At 42.2% G+C, this 23782-nt stretch overlaps 1 protein-coding gene across 1 annotated transcript in view; it reads left to right on the plus strand.

The window, feature by feature from the left end:
• LOC126269964 (fibrillin-3-like) overlaps positions 1 to 23782 on the plus strand; it is a 127658-nt gene that overhangs the window by 92718 nt on the left and 11158 nt on the right. The window contains exon 5 of the mRNA XM_049974033.1: positions 20069 to 22115. Within this exon, the coding sequence (XP_049829990.1) occupies positions 20069 to 22015 (1947 nt within the window). The 3' untranslated portion in view covers positions 22016 to 22115. The remainder of the gene's footprint in view (positions 1 to 20068; positions 22116 to 23782) is intronic.

The raw sequence follows: 23782 nt of genomic DNA on the forward strand, positions 1-23782 counted from the left end.
GAACAAACACTGGTAGCAGTTAGTTCCGTAAAATATCTGGGAGTATGCGTGCGGAACGATTTTAAGTGGAATGATCATATAAAATTAATTGTTGGTAAGGTGGTTATCAGGTTGAGATTCATTGGGAGAGTCCTTAGAAAATGTAGTCCATCAACAAAGGAGGTGGCTTACAAAACACTCGTTCGACCTATAGCTGAGTATTGCTCATCAGTGTGGGATCCGTACCAGATCGGGTTGACGGAGGAGATAGAGACGATCCAAAGAAGAGCGGCGCGTTTCGTCACAGGGTATTTGGTAAACGTGTTAGCGTTACGGAGATGTTTAGCAAACTCAAGTTGCAGACTCACCAAGAGAGGCGCTCTGCATCGCGGTGCAGCTTGCTGTCCAGGTTACGAGAGGGTGCGTTTCTGGATGAGGTATCGAATATATTGCTTCCCCCTACTTATACCTCCAGAGGAGATCACGAATGTAAAATTAGAGAGATTCCAGCGCGCACGGAGGCTTTCCGGCAGTTGTTCTTTCCGCAAACCATACGCGACTGGAACAGGAAAGGGAGGTAATGACTGGCACGTAAAGTGCCCTCCGCCACAAACCGTTGGGTGGCTCTCGGGGTATAAATGTAGATGTAGAAACCCTCTCTTAGCCTTCTTTCCTGATTGATTGACGTTCGTAATCATAGTTGCTATGATGACAGCATGATCAATAATCCATTTCCGTATACTGACGTCATCGACAATGTACGGCCTGTTTGTAACAACGAGGCCAAAGATACATCCATTGTGTGTGGGCTACCAAACTAGGTGCTCAATGAAGTTTTAGGAAAACGTATTTATCAAGACGGAATCTAGTGACCGGTAAAAATATCCAGTAATTAACTTGGTTTGATCTCGACCTGTTATATGTGACCAGATAACGTCACTAACGCACTCAACTTCGACCTTAATAGAGACACTCTTTTTGCCAGCTGCAGTGGACAATTCCGATACACGTTCCAAAAGTTGCTGAAAGTCACAGAGCTTTGTACTTTGGATTTCAGCCAGCTCTCGGTCCCAAGAATAATTTGAGCACGAAAACGTTCCTGGAGGACAGTAGATTTGCCAACTGTGTAACGAATAATTCGACAATTTACTGATAAACTTTTGACAGTCTCAGTGTCTTTTCTCTGAGTATGGTCTGACTTTATTTCTGGTTATCAACTGGCGAGTCTTCATCAAAGTACGTCAACCTATCACCTAGCCTAAGAAACCCCCAATTGCAGTCCACCAGTACTCTGCCGTCCGAATAGCTACTTTCCTTCTGTAATGCACCCCTGACCTATCAAGGATAATCCTATAAATATTCCACGCGATAACACAGGTTTAGAAATCTGTAGCCTAGACTGTCACAGAGTCGACGAAGCATTTGGTTGAGACTCTCAACTCGGCTGCCAAACAAAGACTCCCGATCACCTCTGGCAACAACGCCATAAATTGCGAGCTCTGCTTCCACCATACACTCAAGACAAGCAGCCTTCGCTACCTCCACCAACAGCCTGTATGAAATGAAGATGGCCTGAGAACGTATGCGAGAGGCTTCAATATTGCCGACATAGGCCACAACATGACTGCACCCTACACGTTCGATAGCCGCAAGCAAGACTGCCTCTACATCTGGGACGATGCCACCCAAACGACACATCGAGAGAACATTGACTTTCTTTCCATCCTGAAGGCGATCCATAAAGTGCCTAACGCTGGTATTCCCGATAACTAGCGGACCGCTGGCCACCTGTGCGTGCTCTAACTTTGCTCAAAGAAAGGCCACCTGTTCACAGAGCGAATTGGCGAGGTCAGATGGCCAGCCACCACATTGGTCCTCTGCTTCGAGCGATGCGAACGCGCTACCACCCGCTATCCACTCTGCTGTGAGGGTGTATGAAACGAATCGGGTACACTAGGATGTTCCACGGCGGCAGAACCTGTGGGCGAAACACGTGACACAGGGAGGGGGAGGGGGGTGTCCCATGTGATGCAACAGGTTCTCCGCCACCACTGTATTCTGAGGCAGCAGCCTGAAGGTGTCTGACCATAGACAAAAGTACACTCAGCTATTCGGGTACTACGACCAGCACCTCCTGCATCCGCTCAGGAAAAGCACACATCCTACCCATGCTAGCAAGACTTATCGAAGAGATGAATTATAATAACAGTAAACTATAAAAGCATACGTAACCTCGATATGCAGCTTGTTACCCTGCAGATGTGTCACTAATCGACACTGATATCTAAATGAGTTGTGTACCTGGGGGCTCAGAAGAAATAAAAATTGTGCTACTGAGTGATTGAATTTACAGTTACTGTTAAAAACACCAGATTAAACCTCTTAAAGAGAAAAACATGTACGATATTTTAAGAAAAATATATACTACCAGTATAACGCAGGGAAAGCTAAATACGTAGCTTACCGCTCTACAAATATGAACAGGTGACAGCAGAGGGCCTGACTGACTGTGTTCCTAAACGAACAGATGTTTGTCTTAAAAAAATGGCGTTTTACAGTCTCCATCCAGATATTCAGAGTTAACGCTTGCTTGACTCTACAATACCTATGCTGTGTTAACCACGCAAACATCAAAGTGATTGCATTTGATTCACCATACAATAATCTGCTTCGTCAGTTTCCTGAAGGCATCAGCCCATCGCCTACTGCAGCACCGATATGACAGTCAACAATATATCACTTTTTCACCATGCTGAGACCGCCAGTTCATGCATGGCCCCAACGTCTGTATCCAGAATAAGTAAAAACACAAAGGAAGAGTTGTAGTCAGCACAAGCAATCTGTAGCCCTTCAGATAGTCTCTGGGCCTCTCCACTCTACACTGTTTCGAAGAAGAGTAACAGGAGGCGCCCTTGTGGAGACTATCATCACCTTAACGCTAGAGCGACTTCTGATTGCTGCAACGTACCACATACTGGATAATTTGCAATGTACATTCATGGTAATAAGATTTTCTCCACTATCGACCTCATTCGTACCTTTTATGATACACCAATTGTACCAGAAGGTAAACTCAAAACTGGTCTATGTACTTTGCACTTTAGGACTTTGTGCGAATGTCACACACACTGTGCAGTTCAGCCAAGATTTTCCAGCACTTCATGGGTAAAGTAACAACAGACTTTGAGTTCTTTATGTCTACATCGACGGCCTTCTTGTAATGCCACCCTTTAAGACAGAATGACTCCCTCTGTATTGCCGTCCTTCAAGACAGATCATCTATCAAACCTACAGCAACTGTTCACTAGACTACGAGAACGTGGTTTACTGATTAACCCACAGAAATCTCCCTTCAGAGTGACGGAACTAAAATTTTTAGCTTAACCTACAAGTGCGCAAGAAATTCTGCTACGTTGATATAGGGTGGAAGCTATTTCGCAGTTCCCCCAGCTCATTATAATACGTTAATTGCGAAGTTTCTTGGGGCTGACGAACATTTTCTTGTGCACTCATGCATTGTTGGCAGCACCTCTCGACTAAAAGCCAGACGTTTCGCCTAAAGTGGAAGACATTGTACAGCGGACTGATGAAAAGAAACCATCAACGACCAGAGTGTAAGCTGCTATTGAAGAGGCTAAGTTGTTAGCTCATCCTCCTCCTGCAGTATCTGTTGCAGTTACGTTGGATACATTATCAACGGCAACTGTAGCTGTGTTATAACAACATGTCTGTATTGGGTGCTATCCTTTAGGTTCAATCAGTACACTAGTCACCGTGTGACCAAGAGCTCCTGTGGCATGTGACTCAATGAAAACATTTACGCATGTGCTTGAAGGTAGACATTTTACGCTTCTCACAGCCTGTTATAAGCTACTAGCGTTCACTTTCTGTCAGAAGCTAGACAAGTTATTACCACGCTAAATGAGGCATTTGAACTTCATTGTCAATTTACTGAAGATATTCAACACCATGGTGAGAAGAATGGACCAGCAGACGCAATATCTCTCCTCGACGTCATCGCAAGGGATCACAGCATTTCCCAAAGCACAGGAAAAAGACAACGAATAGAAAGCAAACCTTGTAACATCTTTAGGCTTCCAACCCGAACGCATCGAAATACCGAGCTGCCACATAGTGCCGTATATCTTTGAGTCATCAGTCTTCTGACTGTTTTGATGCAGCCTGTCACGAATTCCTCACCTGTGTAAATCACTTTATCTCATAGTAGCGCTTGGAAACTACGTTCTCATTTATTTGCCGGATGTATTCTAATTCCTGTCTTCCTCTACAGTTTTACTCTCTCAGCTACCTCCAGTACCATGGAAGTCGTTCCCTGATATCTTTAACAGATATCCTGTCCTTTCATATTGTCAGTGTTTTCCACGTATTCCTTTCCTCTCCTATTCTGCGCAGAACTTCCGTCGTTGCCTTATGAATACACCTGATCTTCAGCATTCGTTTGTAGCAACACATCTTAAGTGTTTCAATTCCACTCTCCTGTGGTTTTCCCACGGTCCATATTTCACTACCAAACAATCCTGTTTCCCAAACGCACATTCTCAGAAACTTCTTCCTCAAATTACGACTTACATTTGATACTTGTAAACTTCTCTTGGCCAGCGATACCCTTTTTGCCATACCAAGTCAGCTTTTTATGTCCTCCTTCCTCCGTCCGTCTCGAGTTATTTTGCTGCCTAAGTGGCAGAATTCCGTAAATTAACATACTTCGTGACCATCTATCCTGATATTAAGTATTCTCGTTATTTTCATATCTGCCACTTCTCATTAATTTCGTCTTCCTTAGATTTATTCTCAATCCGTATTCTGTACTCATTAGACAGTTGATTCCATTGAGCAGATCATGTAATTCTTAGTCACGTTTACTGAGGATACAATAACAACAGCGAATCGTATTACTGATATCATTTTACCTCGAATTTTGATTCCACTCCATAACCTTTATTTTGCTTCCTTCATTACTTCTTCGATGTATAGATTGAGCAGTAGGGGTGAAAGACTACATCTCTTTCTTAAACTTATTTTGATCCGAGTGCTTCGTTCTTGGTCTTCCATTCTTATTACTCCCCATTGACTCTTGTACATGTTGTAGAAAACCTTAGTTCTACGTTTGTACTAAGTCCAGAATCCACGGGGTACCGAATAACGTACTAGTGGCTGAACTACAAGTAAAGGCAGGTAAGAGTACAGGTCGAGAAAGTACGGAGGATGACTACGCTGCCACCACGTAGGTAAGTCACAAAGATCATCCACCACGTACCCCTGTAAATCTACCTCTTACCGTACCAATCAGTCCAAGGGGTACAGTAGGTTATAAGTTAGGGTCTGTCGTTCCACAGAGGGGATGTTATAAAGAGGTACATCGGCTTAGGAAATGTTACACTGTCGTCATGCTACCAAGGGAAATATGTATGCACTAAATCACAGTTTAATTTTAGTTTACATAAACAGCAATACAAGAAACTTATATTAAATCGCTAATTTACTATTTAATGGAATCGATAAGAAAATTTCGTATCATTCTATTGCCACAGCTGACATATCAATCTATTCCAACACGTTTTAAGCACATATTGAACAAAAACACTCATTCATTGCAATATAAAAGGACAAAGGCTTTATATATTGAAGAAGTATCAGTTATCACAAAGTAACTTCCATCTACACAGTAAATTGTTTTAGAAGTTTCGGTAAATGCTCTACAGTTCTCGCATGTATGCACTGTTTCTACATGTCCTTTGTAAACAAAGCTATGGCATGAGTTACAGCTGATGGTGTTAGATGTGTTTATTACTCGTCCACATATCACACACCGACCTCTTTTCTTGGTGGTAGGCTCCTCAGTTCTTTCAACAAGTTTATCTTTGTATTTCACGAGGAACGTTTCTATGTCGGCAGGAAGTGAAAGAATATCAGCTCTTTCCTCTAGTTGAGGCTTCATAAGAGACAGTGCTAAACCTTTCAAGAAAATTCTTCTCTTCTCTTTTGGATTTGCCTAATTTTCATAAAATATTATCTGAGCATTGATTCCTCCTACATCCATTAGAGAATAGAATACAACCAATGGCCATCTTCTAGTCACCAATGCGACAGAATACGCACCTCCCAGTTGATCGACTCTGTCGACTCCTCCCTTTGTTATATTGTAATCTAAAACTATCTCTGGTTTAAATGTAACTTCGTAGATGGATCCAAAATTGTGCATATCATTGTGAACACCAAATAAAAAGTACTGGGTAGCCCTACATCTCCCAGGTAAAAATTATTGTGGAATCTCGCGTTTGTTTTTTCTCAACGTGGCGATACATGTTAGTCGCTTTTCCAAAAGCGAGTTGGCTAAGGAATAGCTAGTTACCAATTATTCATTGTAACGTTTCTTCCTGAGCCTTCAGTGTGACTAAATAGCCGTTATACCTTTTCATCTACTGTCACAAATTGACCTACACTATAAGCATTTTCGCAGTTCACCATAAAGGCATCCAGTATTTGCCTTATTGCAGCAGGTTTATCAGTTACTCTTCTTTCTTACCTTGTACGCTTTTCGTCAAAATGGATATATCGTAAAACGAACAGAAATTTTCTGTAGCTCATCACAGGTCTTGTAATCTCCATATCAGTACCGTCTTCTGTCCACAGTTCAATGATATTTGTGTGGTTTGCTTTCTGAGTCTCAACGAGATACGGCAATCCCAACAATGCCATTATTTCACACCTTGTTGTTTCCTTAGAGTCTCTCTCTCTCTCTGGAACATTGTACACATTCTTTCTTTGATTGAATGTATATATTCGTGTATTTTATAATTTCAACCATCATTTCCAGGCTAAGTAGTTTCGATAAAGCCTCTGTTTCACTTGTGACCTCTCTGGCAACACGTTTAAGCCCAGGGAGTATTTTCTCAATAATCTTTCTTCTTGTTTTAGAAGTCACATTGGGACATATGTTATTCCATTTACATCTTTTGTCCCTCTCAGTAAAAATACCACCAGTGGAGAGAGGCTCTTCACACGCATCGTCTGAATCGTGAACTTGATCAGAATCTGAATAGGGTCACTTCGTGTGATAAACCCCTCTTCTTCTTTAGAGTCGTCATCGTTTTCGTTGTCTAGTATGGAGCTGAAATCTGTAACCTCGTTGAGTGACCTACGAAGCTCGTTGTCTATCAGCTTTGATGCTGCCCTGCACAGTGACATACCCTCTTGTCACGTGTTATCTTTTGATTCGATTAAAAAGGGACGAAATAAAAATGAAGGAAAAATTAATTACATGAATGGGCGCATGGTGTACTTTGTACATTAAGATGACACGCTCGCAGTTTCCTTTAAATCACTGTAGCTCACGTGAACCTATGACAACACAACTTCTCACTGTGCTAGCAGAAACAGTAATGCTGGCATAGGTAGGGGACTGCTATTGCAAAATAGCAATGGAACTGTGCACGACAATGTTATTTGTGGTTGGCGCACTTTATACACACGCGGGCCCGCTCGAGGTTTGAAGAAACATATCAAACAGTGTTACTGAAGCCTCAATCTGTCTGCAACATCTTCGCATGTAAATCCACAGGCTCCGTTTCGACGTTCCAAAAGAACATGCTATTAGTACTCACATTTTCTATGGCTTACAGTACAACAAACAGGTTTTAGTCAGACACGATTTCATCCGGAAAACGCTCCAACCAGCATACAATTCTGGTCCTCCAGGACAAAATATTCAAGACTGATATCAGTGGCTTTCCCTTCACAGAATCATTCGACGGACTCAACCAAGCTTACATACCAGATGAGACAAACTGATCCAGAGACAGAAGCTAACACCGAGATGCTTCTTACAGTTGATTTCAAGGCACCACATTTACCTTCTTAGCCTCAATGTCCTACTCTCGTAACAAGATTGGCTCTTGTGGTAAAGTGTCCACAGTTACTTACAAATTTCTGGGGCACCCTTGACCCATCCAGTGACGGAGTAACGAAAGATTGCCAAAAAAATAAATACCATCTAGATATTACCAGTAATTTCTGGCAACTTAGATGGAGACGTAGAGCGCCAGTCGCTTTCTACAGACCAGTATTTCATGCTTCCTGATTGCGAATTGGACATCTGATAGCAAACAGCCCCAAACGCAATATATATGAGTCACCAAACGTCAAGTACGGCAGAATTCCTGCCAGTAGCAAAGTTCAAGCTGGATGTCTACCATACCAGCGGCTCGGATGATCACCAGTCGACAGCAGGATCTATGTAAGTGGGCGGTATACTCAGTTAAGTTTGAACACCAAAAATAACTTATAGAACTTGCCTGTATGTGCCTCTGGACTGTGGATAGTGGTTTCCTTTGTACATTTGCCATATATGTATCTGTATCTGTCCGTCACTTCCATTGTGAGGCTTAACAGAATGTAAGGGATCGTTTAAAGCAGTAATAACTGACTTATTTTCCTTCATAGTCTGAAATTCCATCGTTAGTTGTTACTGTATACCCCACTAATAACAGCGAGATAGGCTGGTGTGACCATTTGTTGTAGTAGCTGGATGAAGCAGCTAATAATAGCGTGAGGTTCATAGTCGTGTCTGTGTTTTACATGTATGTTACGTCTATCTTAGGACTCAAGTGATAAACGAGTATCTGTTCTCTTCCAAATGTTCATGTGAAGACATGACTAAGCTTTAAAAGTAGACTAAAATCCCACCCAGAGTCCCACTTCCGTATTACCACGATATCTTTCTCGTTAGCCTGACATCTGAGCAATTTTGTGCTGTCTCTCACAACAGATATGAAAAAGCTCTGCTTGACGTCCACCATCATTTTTACCCCCGCACAAAGCTACTCGTGTTCCTGAGATGAATAACCTCAAATATCCCTTCGACTTTAATGTGGTTGTGAGGCTGAAAGCATCTTGTGGCTCACAAATGGCTGCAGTACTCTTCTATCATAATATCCAGCGACAGACTCAAGCCACCTTATACATCACATGAGACTTATATTTGTGGAGGGGCAATATTTAAAACTGAGGCTCTGCCTCTATGTAATTCCGTGGGGACACTTTTCTCCTCTTACCCTCAACATCCTACGCTGATAATCACATTGGCACTTGTGATAAAGCATTAGTACTTCTCTTAAAAGGCTTCATGCACGCTACATGAGTAATAGAAGATCGTGTTAGTAACTTCAGCTTCATGTATAATACCAGACTTCCCTTGGTCTTTGGTAACAAGTAAGTACTCTTTGGTGTGTAGGGATTCAGCAGCATGGCCACTGACAAATTCTATGCCCAGGGAATTTACCAGCACTTCATCCCACTTGCTCTCGACGTTTGAAAACTTTCGTTTCTGCTTTTGTCACCAGTGTCCAAACATCCCATAACGTCTTTCACTAACTTCCTCATTAGTTCCCCATTTTTCCAAATTTTAGACATACTCACTTCAAAATACGATGCCATCTTTCTACCATATACTATATCGAACGTTGAAAGCCCAGTGCTGCTGTGTACTTTATAATTATATGTGGCTATGATGTAAGATACATAAATGTCCCAATCATTGTGATTCCTCATCACGTAACACTTCCGGGCTGAGATGCCGTGGTCCAAACATAAGACTCCCATGACGTTTCGCCTTCGACTGCGGAAGGTATCCTCCGAGGACATTTGGCGAACTGCAACGAGAACACGAGTGAGCGCCATATGTATAAGCCACCCAGATGGCGCCGCTGTCAATCAAGTGACGTCGGCTGTGATATGATCTCTGATACTGCCAAGCTTCTCAATTGAAATTAATCGATTGTCACGCTGTTGCTGCAATGTTGACATCCATATCCTGGTTGTCAGTCTACGGCGTAGTGCACGATCTGTATCTCTGTTAGAATAAACATTATTCTTGAAGGTCGCTCTAAGGCGTTCAATCTCATCGTCTAAGTGAGCTGGTTCACATATTTTGTGCACCCTGTCTATTAAAGTTTTAATCACCCCTCTTTTATGTCTTCGCTGGTGGTTAGAATCTTTCTGAAGATAACGAACAGTGTTTGTGTCTTTTCTGAAAACCATGTGACCCAATGATCCGTCCTTTCGTTTGATTACAGCCACATCTAATAAGTTCAGGTGACCATCGATTTCCTTTTCCATAGTGAATTGAATTCTTGGATTAATGCTATTCAGATATAACAGGAAGGCATGCAGTTCCTCTTCCAAATGGTTCCATATAACAAATGTATCGTCTACATAACGATACCATCTGGCTGGTGTTTTCTAGCTGTTTGCAGCGCTCGTCGTTCAAAGTTCTCCATGAACAAGTTAGCCACAGCTGGACTATGAGCACTTCCCATAGCCACCCCGTCAATCTGTTCATAATATACATTATTATATTGAAAATAAGTTGTTGATGGCAATGTCTGAATGATGCCAAAATATCACTACGAACAATGTCCGCTACACATGTGATCGCTTCATTCACCGGAATCATGGTAAACAACAACACCACATCAAAACTGACCAGGATATCATTAGAGCCCATACTGATTTCCTAAATAGTATCGATGAAGTGATATGAATTCTTAACATGACTGTCAGTTCCACCAGCATGAGGTTTCAGCAGTATGGCAAGGTGTCCAGCTAATTCATGGGTGGGAGAGACCCTATTGCGCTGACTATAGAAGGTATCAGCGGTTTATATACCTTGGGTAACCCGTAGAGTCTGAGCGAATAACCTTCTGATATAAAGAGTTGCTTCTTGTTGACTGAAGAGACGGAAGACGCTTTCACCAATTTATTGACCATTTTTAAAATCCTCAATGTCGGATACTGAACGACCAGTCAGTTGGTGAAAGCGTCTTCCCTCTCTTCAGTCGACAAGAAGCAACTCTTTAAATCAGAAGCTTACTTTCAAACATTTGAACTTTCCTTTTTGAGATTTTCCAGCTTTCCTGCAGTACTGAACGTTCTGACATTTCATGCTACATATCATATAACGTTATCCTGTCACCGATTATTTGATCTTATTCTCATTGTCCATTTTCCTTGGTCAATCCCCTTCCAGAGATCTGAATTGGGAGCTAATCTGGAAACTTGAATCAATGGAGAGATCAGTGTAACACTTTATCTATTACAGCTCACATGTTCAAGGGATGCACTTACTTCTTTTAGTGCAGCTGTTTCCGTTACTCTCTGCATCCTCGTACCGTCGATCACCTTTCAGTGGCAGTTGCCCACCCCGAGGGCAAGAGAATACTCTGAAACTCTGGCCTTTTCTTTGCTCACTTACACGAGACCGTTAGCAGATCATGCTGGGAGTCTTGGGGCACCATTACTCATGATTTTTTGTTCAAAATTTAAGCCGTGGCAAGTTTCAAATCTGGAACACAGGACTTTTGTTTGCCAGTCGAAGACACTATCCCTAGAACGATACAGGTGACAATTGAAATAAGTAATACCATAAATGACACTCAACAGTTCTTTCTCCATAGCTGAGAAAATCTGGCTGAATTCAGAGTTTCAACATACGTGGTACCGACTGTTCCTCGCCGTCTACATTCTGACAGAATACATTCAATCACCTGATTGCTTGCATCACAGGATAGGACAAATTTACTCTCACAATCTGTAAATGTTAACAACGGGATAGTCGTTAATGCCACATTCAGTTTCTGAAACATGGCCTGATAATCACTTTATCACTAGAATCTTTTCCCAGCAACTGAGTCGATGGTCATGCTTTTACGAATTTTCGGTGATGATTACACAGGCCTAAAAATTATTGCACTTGTCCTGTTGTGGTGGTAAGGAATTACCAACAACATGTATTCAGCTCATTTTAGGTCAGCCTTGACACCATCTTCGCTGGTCACATTAGCTAGGTAGTTTAGCTCTGGTTTATGTAATATGCCTTTCAGTACATAACATTAAACATGCCGAATGAAGCGTATGAAACACTTCTTCCAGTTGTTACAAATCACATTTACATCTTTATAAAAAACAATAATATCATCTAAATAGGCAGCGTTATGGTTTTAATCTCCTAAACACGCCATTCAATAACTTTTTGAACAGGGTTGGAGCACTATACTGATACTGGTAGTGATCCATGGAAAGGAAAACATGGTCTTCGGACACTCTTCTAGAACCAGTTCTAGTCAGTGACATTGATAACCAATCTTCAAATTCATCATACAAAAATATTTACATTGACCGACGTTGTCCAAAGACTGTGTTATGCCCAGTATAGGATGCGGTGATTCTTCTTGATTTAGGTATCGGTAACTGACAAAAATCCTATTTTTCTTTGTTCTATCTGATGATTTCTTTGGAACAATGACGACAGCAGTTTCTATTGACCATCTCTTTCCTCAATAACGTTCTCAGACAACCGCTGATTGAAGGATTCTTCCATTATAGGTAGCTCATTAATAGGCATTGTGGACAGATTTCTGTAGAGTGAGGGGTTATTCTCCATCAGAGTTCTCTGCTGAGTTAGAGGTGTTGCTAGTAATGGTCCACTAGGATTGAAAATCTGTGAATTGTATCAACGAATTTTCCATTTCCCTCTGAAATGCTTTCCTCATAATGAATTGATGGTCTATTTACATTACAGGTCTCCGTTCGAGATATGCAAATCATCCTCAAGTCATTCTCCAAACTGTCAGTCCAATTTTGCAGATCTACGTTGTCAGAGGTGGAGGTACCTGTATTCAACAAAATCATGCTATCATTATCTATTTCTTGAACATATCCCATGCTCCTAAGCACAAAATAAGGCGAAGCATACAATTTGTCATTGTGTCCCAAAGGGAGTATAACAGACGATGTCACTCAGTAGGTCAGTACCCACACTCACCTAGAGTCATTTTCCTTCACCTCTTGATACTTTATCATGTCAATTGAACTTTAATGATCATGTTTGCAGTTTATTATTTTTCTCCATCATAACCTGTGAAGTTTGTGTCAATTTAACACGTACAGCAGTCTTTCACAGCTGGAACAACATCTCACGGAGTCACACAGTATACGGTGAAAGATGAGTGTTAGTGGATTGTTTGTGCGTGACTAAAATACAATCGTCTGTACAACTGCAGGTTCTTTACTTGCTGCAACAGCAGAACGATAGGAAACTAGAACACGTACAATATCAGTTCAGTTTATTACAAGATAGATAGGAAAATTTATTTTACTGTTTATAATCAGTTTCCACAGGAATATCCTGAATATTCACAACTGTATCTGAATATTAAAGTAACACTGGATACAGACAATATTATAAGACTCTTCCCTTTGGACTACACAATGTCCACCGTTAATCTTCAGCATCAGACATGACATACAGTTGTACCCTCTCTAAGATGATGATGTCATGTTAACTGTTGATCATGAACTAGTTCCAGGTAGCCCCGACCATTACTCATGGTTCTTAGGTCGTATGGCAGGTTACAGTGAGTTTGGTACCCCACTGCTCTCTGGGATGTCTCCAGACACGTTTTCTCTGGTCATGGTGGGCTCAGTTCGAAGCAGGACTTACCACTGAAGACAATTCTAACCAAAAAGACTGTCGCCCGTCGTACACCCCAACAACCAGTGGTGATGGTCAGTCTCTTTTCATAGATGGACCCGTTTGGTTGTCATCCGTGGTACCCATACAGCACAAAAGCACGTCGATAATAATCTACACCTCGATTTGCTGCCCTTGATGGCAAGCCATTCTGATCTTACGTTTCATCAAGATAATGACCATCTGTCCATGGCGAGAGTTTCTACTGCTTGATCTTCTGGCTAGCCAAACCCTTCACTGACCTGAAAGGTCGCCGGATCACTTCTCAACTGAAAACTTTAGTAACATTGTGATTGGATCCTTCAACCATTTCAAGATTTTGATTATCTAACACGAGAATTGGTAAGACTTTAGCACAATATCTCACAGGAGGACATCAGCAGCTCTTTCAATCAATGCCAAGCTGAATAACTGCTTGCAAAAGGGCCAGAGGTAGACTGGCTCAGTTTTCGTAGCTACTTGTCTAGAATAAATTGCCCAACTTTTCGGAGTTTTTCTTGTTTTGGGATTGTATTTCCACTCTGGTCCCTCGGCTTCATGTTGTGATGGGGTAACTGCGTGTCACACTGGCTCATGTGTTGTTGTTGTTGTTGTTGTTGTGGTCTTTAGTCCTAAGACTGGTTTGATGCAGCTCTCCATGCTACTCTATCCTGTGCAAGGTTCTTCATCTCCCAGTACTTACTGCAACCTACATCCTTCTGAATCTGCTTAATCTATTCATCTCTTAGTCTTCCTCTACGATTTTTACCCTCCACGCCGACCTCCAATGATAAATTTGTGACACTTTGATGCCCCAGAACATGTCCTACAAACCGGTCCCTTCTTCTTGTCAAGTTGTGCCACAAACTCCTCTGCTCCCCAATTCTATTCAATACCTCTTCATTAGTTATGTGATTTACCCATCTAATCTTCAGCGTTCTTCTGTATCACCACATTTCGAAAGCTTCTATTCTCTTCTCGTCAAAACTACTTATCGTCCATGTTTCACTTCCATACATCGTTATATTCCATACAAATACTTTCAGAAATGACTTCCTGACACCTAAATCTATACCCGATGTTAATAAATTTCTCTTCTTCAGAAACGCCTTCCTTGCCATTGCCAGTTGACATTTTATATCCACTCTACTTCAACCATCACTTATTTTGCTCCCCAAATAGCAAAAGTCCTTTCCCACTTTAAGTGTCTCATTTCCTAATCTAATGCCCTCAGCATCACCCGACTTCATTCGAATTCCTTGTTTTGCTTTTGTTGATGTTCATCTTATATCCACCTTTCAAGAGACTGTCCATTCCGTTCAACCTCTCTTCTAAGTCCTTTGCTGTCTCTGACAGAATTACAATGTCATCGGCGAACCTCAAAGTTTTCATTTCTTCTCCATGGATTTTAATACCTACTCCGAATTTTTCTTTTGTTTCCTTTACTGCTTGCTCAATATACAGATTGAATAACATTGAGAAGAGGCTACAACCCTGTCTCACTCCCTTCCCAACCACTGCTTCCCTTTCGTGCCCCTCGACTCTTATAACTGCCAGCTGGTTTCTGTACAAATTGTAAATAGTATTTCGCTCCCTATATTTTACCCCAGCCACCCTCAGAATTTAAAAGAGAGTATTCCAGTCAACATTGTCAAAAGCTTTCTCTAAGTCTACAAATGCTAGAAACGTAGGTTTGCCTTTCCTTAATCATTCTTCTAAGGTAAGTCGTAGGGTCAGTATTGCCTCAAGTGTTCCAACATTTCTACGGAATCCAAACTGATCTTCCCCGAGGTCGGCTTCTATCAGGTTTTCCATTCATCTGTAAAGAATTCGCATTAGTATTTTGAAGTTGTGACTTATTAAGCTGATAGTTCGGTAATTTTCACATCTGTCAGCACCTGCTTTCTTTGGGATTGGAATTATTATATTCTTCTTGAAGTCTGAGGGTATTTCGCCTGTCTCATACATCTTGCTTAGCAGATGGTAGCTTCGTCAGGACTGGTTCTCCCAAGACTGTCAGTAGTTCTAAAGGAACCTTGTTTCGACTCAGGTCTTTCAGTGCTCTGTCAAACTCTTCACACAGTATTGTATCTCCCATTTCGTCTTCATCTTCATTCTCTTCCATTTACAGCAGATTGTCCTCAAGTACGTCGCCCTTGTATAGGCCCTCTATATACTCCTTCCACCTTTCTGCTTTCCCTTGTTTGCTTAGAACTGGGTTTCCATCTGAGCTCTTGATATTCATACAAGTGGTTCTCTTTTCTCCAAAGGTCTCCTCAATTTTCCTGTAGACAGCATCTATCTTACCCCTAGTGAGCTAAGCCTCTACATCCTTACGTTTATCCTCTAGGCATCCCTGCTTAACGATTTTGCACTTCCTGTCGATCTCATTTTTGAGACGTTTGTATTCCTTTTTGCCTGCTTCATTTACTACATTTTTATATTTTCTCCTTTCATAAATTAAATTCAATATTTCTTCTGTTACCCAAGGATTTCTCCTGCCGGCCGCGGTGGTCTAGCGGTTCTAGGCGCGCAGTCCGGAACCGCGCGACTGCTACGGTCGCAGGTTCGAATCCTGCCTCGGGCATGGATGTGTGTGATGTCCTTAGGTTAGTTAGGTTTAAGTAGTTCTAAGTTCTAGGGGACTGATGACCACAGCAGTTAAGTCCCACAGTGCTCAGAGCCATTTGAACCATTTGATTTCTCCTAGTCTTTGTCTTTTTACCTACTTGATCCTCTGCTCCCTTCACTACTTCATCCCTCAGAGCTATCCATTCTTCTTCTACTGTAGTTTTCCCCCCATTTCTGTCAATTGTTCCCTTATGCTCTCCCTGAAGCTCTGTACCACCTCTGGTTTCATCAGTCTGTTCAGATCCCATCTCCTTAAATTCCCACCTTTTTGCAGTTTCTTCAGTTTTAATCTACAGTTCATAACCAATAGATTGTTGTCAGAGATTTCTAATTAATCACATGTGTTGAACAACTGATTTGTATTTACGAATGGTATTTATTTTCTAGAATGATTGGCTGTCATCCTCTTGATACTTTAGACTCTCAGACTCTTGTGGGAATTCTGCACTGACAACTTGTGGAACGGGGGAAGGTATCGTATATCAGTCGGCAAGCATTGTTGTATTGCTTTCTTTACAATTCCCGCGTAGTTTTTCACATAAGTAAGGGTATGTTCCTACTATCGTTGGATCATGTAAAAATGTTAAAAAGACAAAATCGAGATAAACTAAGTTATTATGTTGTTTCTTTTGAGTTTGTTTTATTGTGCCGCATGATGCACGGTTGCTGAAACGTGGAATACTGGAATAAATTTCAGTACAGCCTAGACAGAAAGTGTGAATAAATAGTCTGTGAAAGCTGCACATGTTAAGTGGAGGGTGTACCCGCAACAGGTATGACTAATATTATTAGCTGCAGTCAAGTGTTGCAATTATGTTTGTAATACTTATCGGTTTCGTTCATTTTTAGAACCTCATCAGATCTATTGCAGTTGCAAAGTTACCCGTCAGCTATATGTGACGTGCTTAGTCTCCGTAAGTCACTGAAACAAGGAAATTATGGAGTTTGCTCTGCGACTAAAACAGATTAAAAGCTGTTCTAAATTTGAACCAAACCGGTAACTACTTCAAAAACAAAAGTGACAATAGTCTGCGGTAAAAAATACTTAAATAAGTTCTGTTACGTTGTGGAGCTCTATTCATCCGACCATTGACAATTATTTACTATATTGCACTCCTCTAACTCGATATTTCATACAGTTCATCTCTCCTACTTTTCGCCCATTACTGACCTCTGGAATACCACGTGAAAAATTTAGATTTTCACTCAGCAAGTCTGTTACGATTGCCAACTATATTACACAAATATTTGTACCCATTAATTTTCTTTTCGTTACACTACACGTTTCAGAGAATTCCATCTGTGTCAGCACTTATAATGAAACATTTTTGCAGCCTAGCTGCATTTCTGTGCAATATCGCCTTTCAGAGTCCACAGTCTGTTTTCAAAACTGTTTTCACGTTATAAACTTCTGTTTCAAGAAACTGGCACATGCCTAGAATGTGTACTAGAAGGTATTCATTTGAGAATTGTGTAAACAGAAGCACGCATATACTGAGGTGTTCCAAATTTCTGCTGATTTCAGTCAATTTCTAAGGACTCTAAATAGTGAAGAATACCTCTTTCTTGTGTCACATTGTTACATTATTTGAGTCAGTAATGTCACACTGTGAAAAATACCTTTTTGTTCTGCCACATTCTTACATTACTTGAATACGTAGTGTTACAATGTGGCAGAAGAAAAAGGTATTTTTCATTATTTAGAGTCCTTAGAAATTGACTGATATCAGCAGAAATTTGGAACACCGAAGTACATGTGTGGTTCTGTTTACAATGAAAAATACCTCTTTCTTCTGCCACATTGTAACATATTAGAATCATTGTAACTACAAAATTGTCTTTAAAAGCAAAAACGTATCTTCCACTGAGTATTTAATTGTACTTTTCTTAAATTAGTTATGGTAGTGAGCGTTTTGGAACATGTAACACCATTTGCCTCGGGCTAAGATATTTGTTTGTTGTGATTACTCCTAGGGCACAATAACTTTCAAATTGGTAGTAACTCCTTAGTTAATCGTGTCTCTGTCGTAAGATTTCTCAAGCTCACACATTGTCTCATTACTATAAACACTGTCATTTATTTCAGTGTATGGCGGGCCGATTCTCTTTTAGTTTCTCGATCTCCTTTCCCCTTTTCCCTTTCTGGTAAAGTAGACCACCTGGAGCAAGTGTTTTTGTTTAACGCCATTTCAGCGACTTGCGCGCCGGTGATGATGACGATGTGATGATGAGGACAACACACACATCCATTCCTGAGTGGAGAAAATCAACGAGTGGGCTGGGAATGGAACCCGGGGCCCCGTGAAATAGAGTGTAGAATATATTCTTTCTATCTTAAAGCAAATATTTTAATTCTGTTAGGAAGTGGCAACAGAGCGGTCAGTCTTTATTTCTATACAAGCAATTTAGGGGTTACCCCGTCTTCTACATCTACATCTATATTTATACTCCGCAAGCCACCCAATGATGTGTCGCGGAGGGAACTTTACGTGCCACTGTCATTACCTCCTTTTCCTGTTCCAGTCGCGTATGGTTCTCGGGAAGAATGACCGCCGAAAACCCTCCGTGTGCGCTCGAATCTCTCGAATTTTACATTCGTCATCTTCTTGGGAGGTATAAGTAGGGGGAAGCAATATATTCGATACCTCATCCAGAAACGCACCCTGGCGAGCAAGCTACACCGCGATGCAGAGCGCTTGTCTTGCAGAGTCTGACACTTGAGTTTGCTAAACATCTCCCTAACGCTTACCAAGTAACCCTGTGACGAAACGCGCCGCTCTTCTTTGGATCTTCTCTATCTCCTCCGTCAACCCGACCTGCTACGGATTCCACACTCATGAGCAAGACTCAGGTATAGATAGAACGAGTGTTTTGTAAGCCACCTCCTTGTTGATGGACTACATTTTCTAAGGAATCTCTCAATGAATCTTAACCTGGTACCCGCCTTACCAACAATTAATTTTATATAATCATTCCACTTAAAATCGTTCCGCACGCATACTACCAGATATTGTACAGAAGTAACTGCCACCAGTGTTTGTTCTGCTATCATATAATTATACAATTAAGGATCATTAATTCTACATATTCGCAATACATTAAATTTGTCTATGTTAAGGGTCAGGGTGATTATATATTGACCTATCTCTTTTAAATGTATTTCACTCGGTTTGAATGTATTTCAGCTGTCACTCTATAATTTTGGTTTTGTTTAAACCTCATTTTAACTACACTGCACAACTGCTCACATGTAAAACTACGTTTTTAGTATTCACGATTTTTCGGCTAATTGATGATTTCTAAGTGTTCTCCTATATACAAGGAAACGTTTTTGTGACAACAGATGGAAATAATGGAAAGTAATATTATTTTTATAAATGATGTCTGTGAAGAGAAGTAATAAAAACTGAAAGACATCCCGTCTATCTACAACCTAAAACTGATGGTACCGCAGAAGAAACATCATTACTTTGAGATGCTTCACTGTGAAATGAAATTATATCTTCGAACTGAGAAGATCGTCCTTAGCTCCTTCTTTGATTCTGATAAGATACATGCGAGTGATATTGTTGTATGACTGTTCTTCTTTCTTAGTAAGGTCTCTTATTTTCCAGGTTGCTATGTATAATGTATCTACTTCGTTTCCGATTATCTCTAAATTTTCACTTGTCTTCATTATAGTGGTCCAACTGAAAATGTTATTTTTTGTTTCGTATCTAGTAATTTATAAATGTTGGCGTTCGGGTGCTTGTGTGGGTAAGGCTTTTCTTATTGGTAGCGTGTATTATATTGCACTGTGTAGTGCTCATATAAATCGTAATGTTTTCTGTTTGTCCTAGAAATATACAATGAATAATTGTGATTGTATCAAAATGCAAGTTCAATTCAGAGTAACGATTAAAGAGTTTCTATGACTTTCTTTGTTCGCAGGGAGAATGCGCCTGTTTGAAAGAATTACTGACAAATTGTTCTTTACATCAGAAGACGAGAATCCCAATTCAATACGTTGATAATCAAGGCGAATCTTCACGCTTGCTTTATGAAGGCAATATTGACTTGAATGAAATCAGTAAGCCGTTCTGTAGTCCAGGCTCTATCGTGATCCTTACTGCATCATTGAAGACACATGGTACGGGCTTCGGTGGAATTCTCCAGGTCAAAATACAGTGTGTTCCAACGATGACGAGTACAGACTTTATTCGCAATCATGAAAGTAGTGATGGCAAAAAAAGTTTCTCCTGGAGTACAAGTAGGAATTTTATGTCTTTCACAGATATAATTCGGATGTACGTTTCCAATGGAAGAAGAAGAAATGGCCCGCAGTGCTGTCCTCCTAATAAAAATGATGCCTCATGTTTAGATTTTGACGAGTCTCGCGACAAAGTATCAAAGAGCAATACTACGAAGAATCTACCCAAAGTTGTCAAAGGAATCAAATGCAGGTACGATCTGCTTGAGGGAGCGGTGAATGACATTGGCCAGAGGACGGCTGCGTGCAAGAAAAATTGCTCAACCGTTGCAGGTCGTACGGTCTGTAGCTGTGCTGACGGCTCGAAGGCAGGCGAAGATGAAGACGACGCCACAGGAGTAGTGAGACACTGTATGCCGCTGGATCCCGGGGCTGGAATGGAGTGTCTGCAGGGGTACGACCTCGACACTGACGCCATGGTGTGCGTGGATGTTGACGAGTGCCAAGTAAACAACGGTGGATGCGATCACGAGTGCGAGAACACCAACGGGGGTTCCAGATGCAAGTGTCGGCCTGGATTTTTCCTCATGGAGGACCAGAAGAGGTGTGACGATCGGGATGAATGTGCCATCGGCGAGAACGGCCGCCCCCAAGCACCCTGCGCGTACAGGTGCACGAACCTGCCGAACGGATTCATGTGCACCTGTCCTGAAGGGTTCGAAGTCAGCCGGCCAGATATCATGAACTGCATAAACCGGAAAGAAAACATTACCATCACCCAAGAGGGAACCTTTTATTCTAAGCCAACAATTCCAGCTAGGGATGGGAAATGCCCCAAAGGGTTTACGCTAGATGCTAACAACATGACGTGCACAGATATCGACGAATGTCGGCGGAATATATCTGGATGTGCCCACATCTGTAACAACATCTACGGTGGATTCAACTGTCGGTGCCGGGACGGATTTTCGATTATGAGAGACGGCAAGTCGTGCGAAGATGACAACGAGTGCCGCTACCGCTACATATCGAGATGTGAGCACAAGTGTCAAAACACCGAAGGGAGCTACAGATGCACATGCAGGCCTGGTTACAGCCTCGGGGAGGACCAGAAGTCGTGCGAAGACATCGACGAGTGTCGGGACAACACTTCTGGCTGTAGTCAGCACTGTGACAACACGGAAGGGAGCTATAAGTGTTCGTGTAGCCACGGTTTCTACCTTGTGAACGATATGAAGACGTGTGAAGACTTCAACGAATGTCGACTGAATAGATCTGGCTGCGAACACGAGTGCGAAAACACACAGGGAAGTTTCAGATGCATGTGCCGACCAGGTTACTACCTGGCGGAAGACCAGAAGACGTGCCGAGACATCGACGAGTGCCGACGCAACACATCGGGGTGCGCTCACCAGTGCGAGAACACTGTGGGCGGCTACCGGTGCCTGTGCAGACCCGGCTACTTCCTCATGAGGGACGGCAAGTCGTGCGACGACCGCGACGAGTGTGCCGCGGACCCGCACGGCCACACGCGCGCCCAGTGCTCGCACCAGTGCATCAATCTGCCGGGCAGCTACACGTGCGCATGTCCAGAAGGCTTCGTGCTCCACGCTCACGTCCCCGGTCTGTGTGTGGAGGACGAGGAACACAGCGTGACCGCACGTGAAGAGGGCGCCGACCTGTCTTGATGGCTTCGTGCTACTCGCCAACAAGGACACGCGGGAGCGGAGGAGCAGGACCACGGGTTATGATCGGGGCTCCTCGTGCTGCTTATCAAGCGGGAGTGAGGTAAGTCGTTCTCATCACGCAGACTGGAATTATCACTTTTATTCCATTTATCAGTACAGAGTGAAGAAAAGTAATCTCAGGTTAAAGTCGGATGGGGAACCGAGAAACAGTTTCCAAATAACCTTAGGATGGAAAGGGTCAATTTATGGCTTACAAAAACAAAACAAGAGGAATCAATGATGTTTAGCTCCTAATGGGCATTGATTGAATTCAATGGGGAAAGTTAAGAATTTATACCGGACTGGGATTCGAACACAGGTCTCCTGTTTACTAGGCAGATGCTCTGACCACTAAGCCATCTGGACACAGTGGTTATCGCAACTTCATGAACCAGCCCATACGCCTCATGTCAGACCCTACTTTTCAACTTATTCACACATCACTGAGGTAGTTCTCTGACCATTAGCCTCAGCCGGCTCCGGTGGCCGAGCGGCTCTAGGCGCTTCAGTCCAGAACCGTACGACTGCTACGATCGCAGGTTCGAATCCTGCCTCGGGCATGGACGTGTGTGAAGCCCTAAGGTTAGTTAGGTTTAAGTAGGCCGAAGTTCTAGGGGACTGATGACCTCAGATGTTAAGTTCTACAGTGCACAGAGCCGTTATCCTGATTACTCCCGGAGTTTTGATAATAACCGTAAGAGTTCGAGACTGGCGTGCATGTGCACTGAAGGGATCGCACTGGCTAACATCGCCTTGATTAAGTCGTGTCTAATCTTTCGGACTCCAACCCAGCAGCGGCAGGATTACTACTACCATTTCTTACAACACCAACAGTAAACCGAAGTTTTGTTATTAACAGTACTAAAATTAAAATTAATCATAGACTACCCTGGATAGAGCACAGGCAACTCCTTTCAGTTTATTCCTTGCGACTCCCATTTAAATGTCACTCTCCGTTTGTACCTGAATAATGCTCTTGAGAAAAATTAACTGGAGGGTGGCCAAGGATCTCTTAAGTTTAGATACTAATCACGCTCGAACTCTTATGGGAATCGGCGAAACGGCGATAACGAGCAGGGGCACTATATCAGTAGTGCGTCAATAAGCCGCGCAGGATTAGCCGAGCGGTCTTCGGCGCTGAAGTCATGGACTATGAAGCTCGTCCCGGAAGAGGTTCGAGACCTCCGTCGGGCATGGGTGTGTAAGATTAGGGATTGATGACCTTGTCAGTTAAGTCCCGTAAGATTTCACACACATTTCTACATTTTTTTGCGTCAATAAGTTTAGAATTTTGGTCTCACGGGATATGTGCTAGGGTAACCTGTAAAGTTGCAAAGACCACTGTGTTTGGATAGCTTAGTGGTTGCCATGTTAGGTCGGAGGACTGCCTGCCCTCTGGGTCATAATGTCATGTGGCTTCCACTCCGACAAAATGCAACGAACAAAATGGGGGCAAAAAAGAAAAAGCGGCCAGAGCATCCGCCTAATGAGCAGCACAGTGGGGCACATATCGCAAACCTGCACAAATTTTCAGCTCTCTCCACTGATGTAATTATACTGAACAGCCAAAGAAAGTGGTACAGCTGCCTAATATCATCTAGGACCTCCGACAACACGCGGAAGTGCCGCAACACGACGTGGCATTGACTTCACTAATGTCTGAAATAGTGCTGGAGAGAACTGACACCATGAATCCTGCAGGGCTGTTGACAAATCCGTAAGAATACG

This window comes from Schistocerca gregaria, chromosome 1 (genome assembly GCF_023897955.1).
Source record: "Schistocerca gregaria isolate iqSchGreg1 chromosome 1, iqSchGreg1.2, whole genome shotgun sequence".
NCBI classification, from domain to species: Eukaryota; Metazoa; Arthropoda; class Insecta; order Orthoptera; family Acrididae; genus Schistocerca; species Schistocerca gregaria.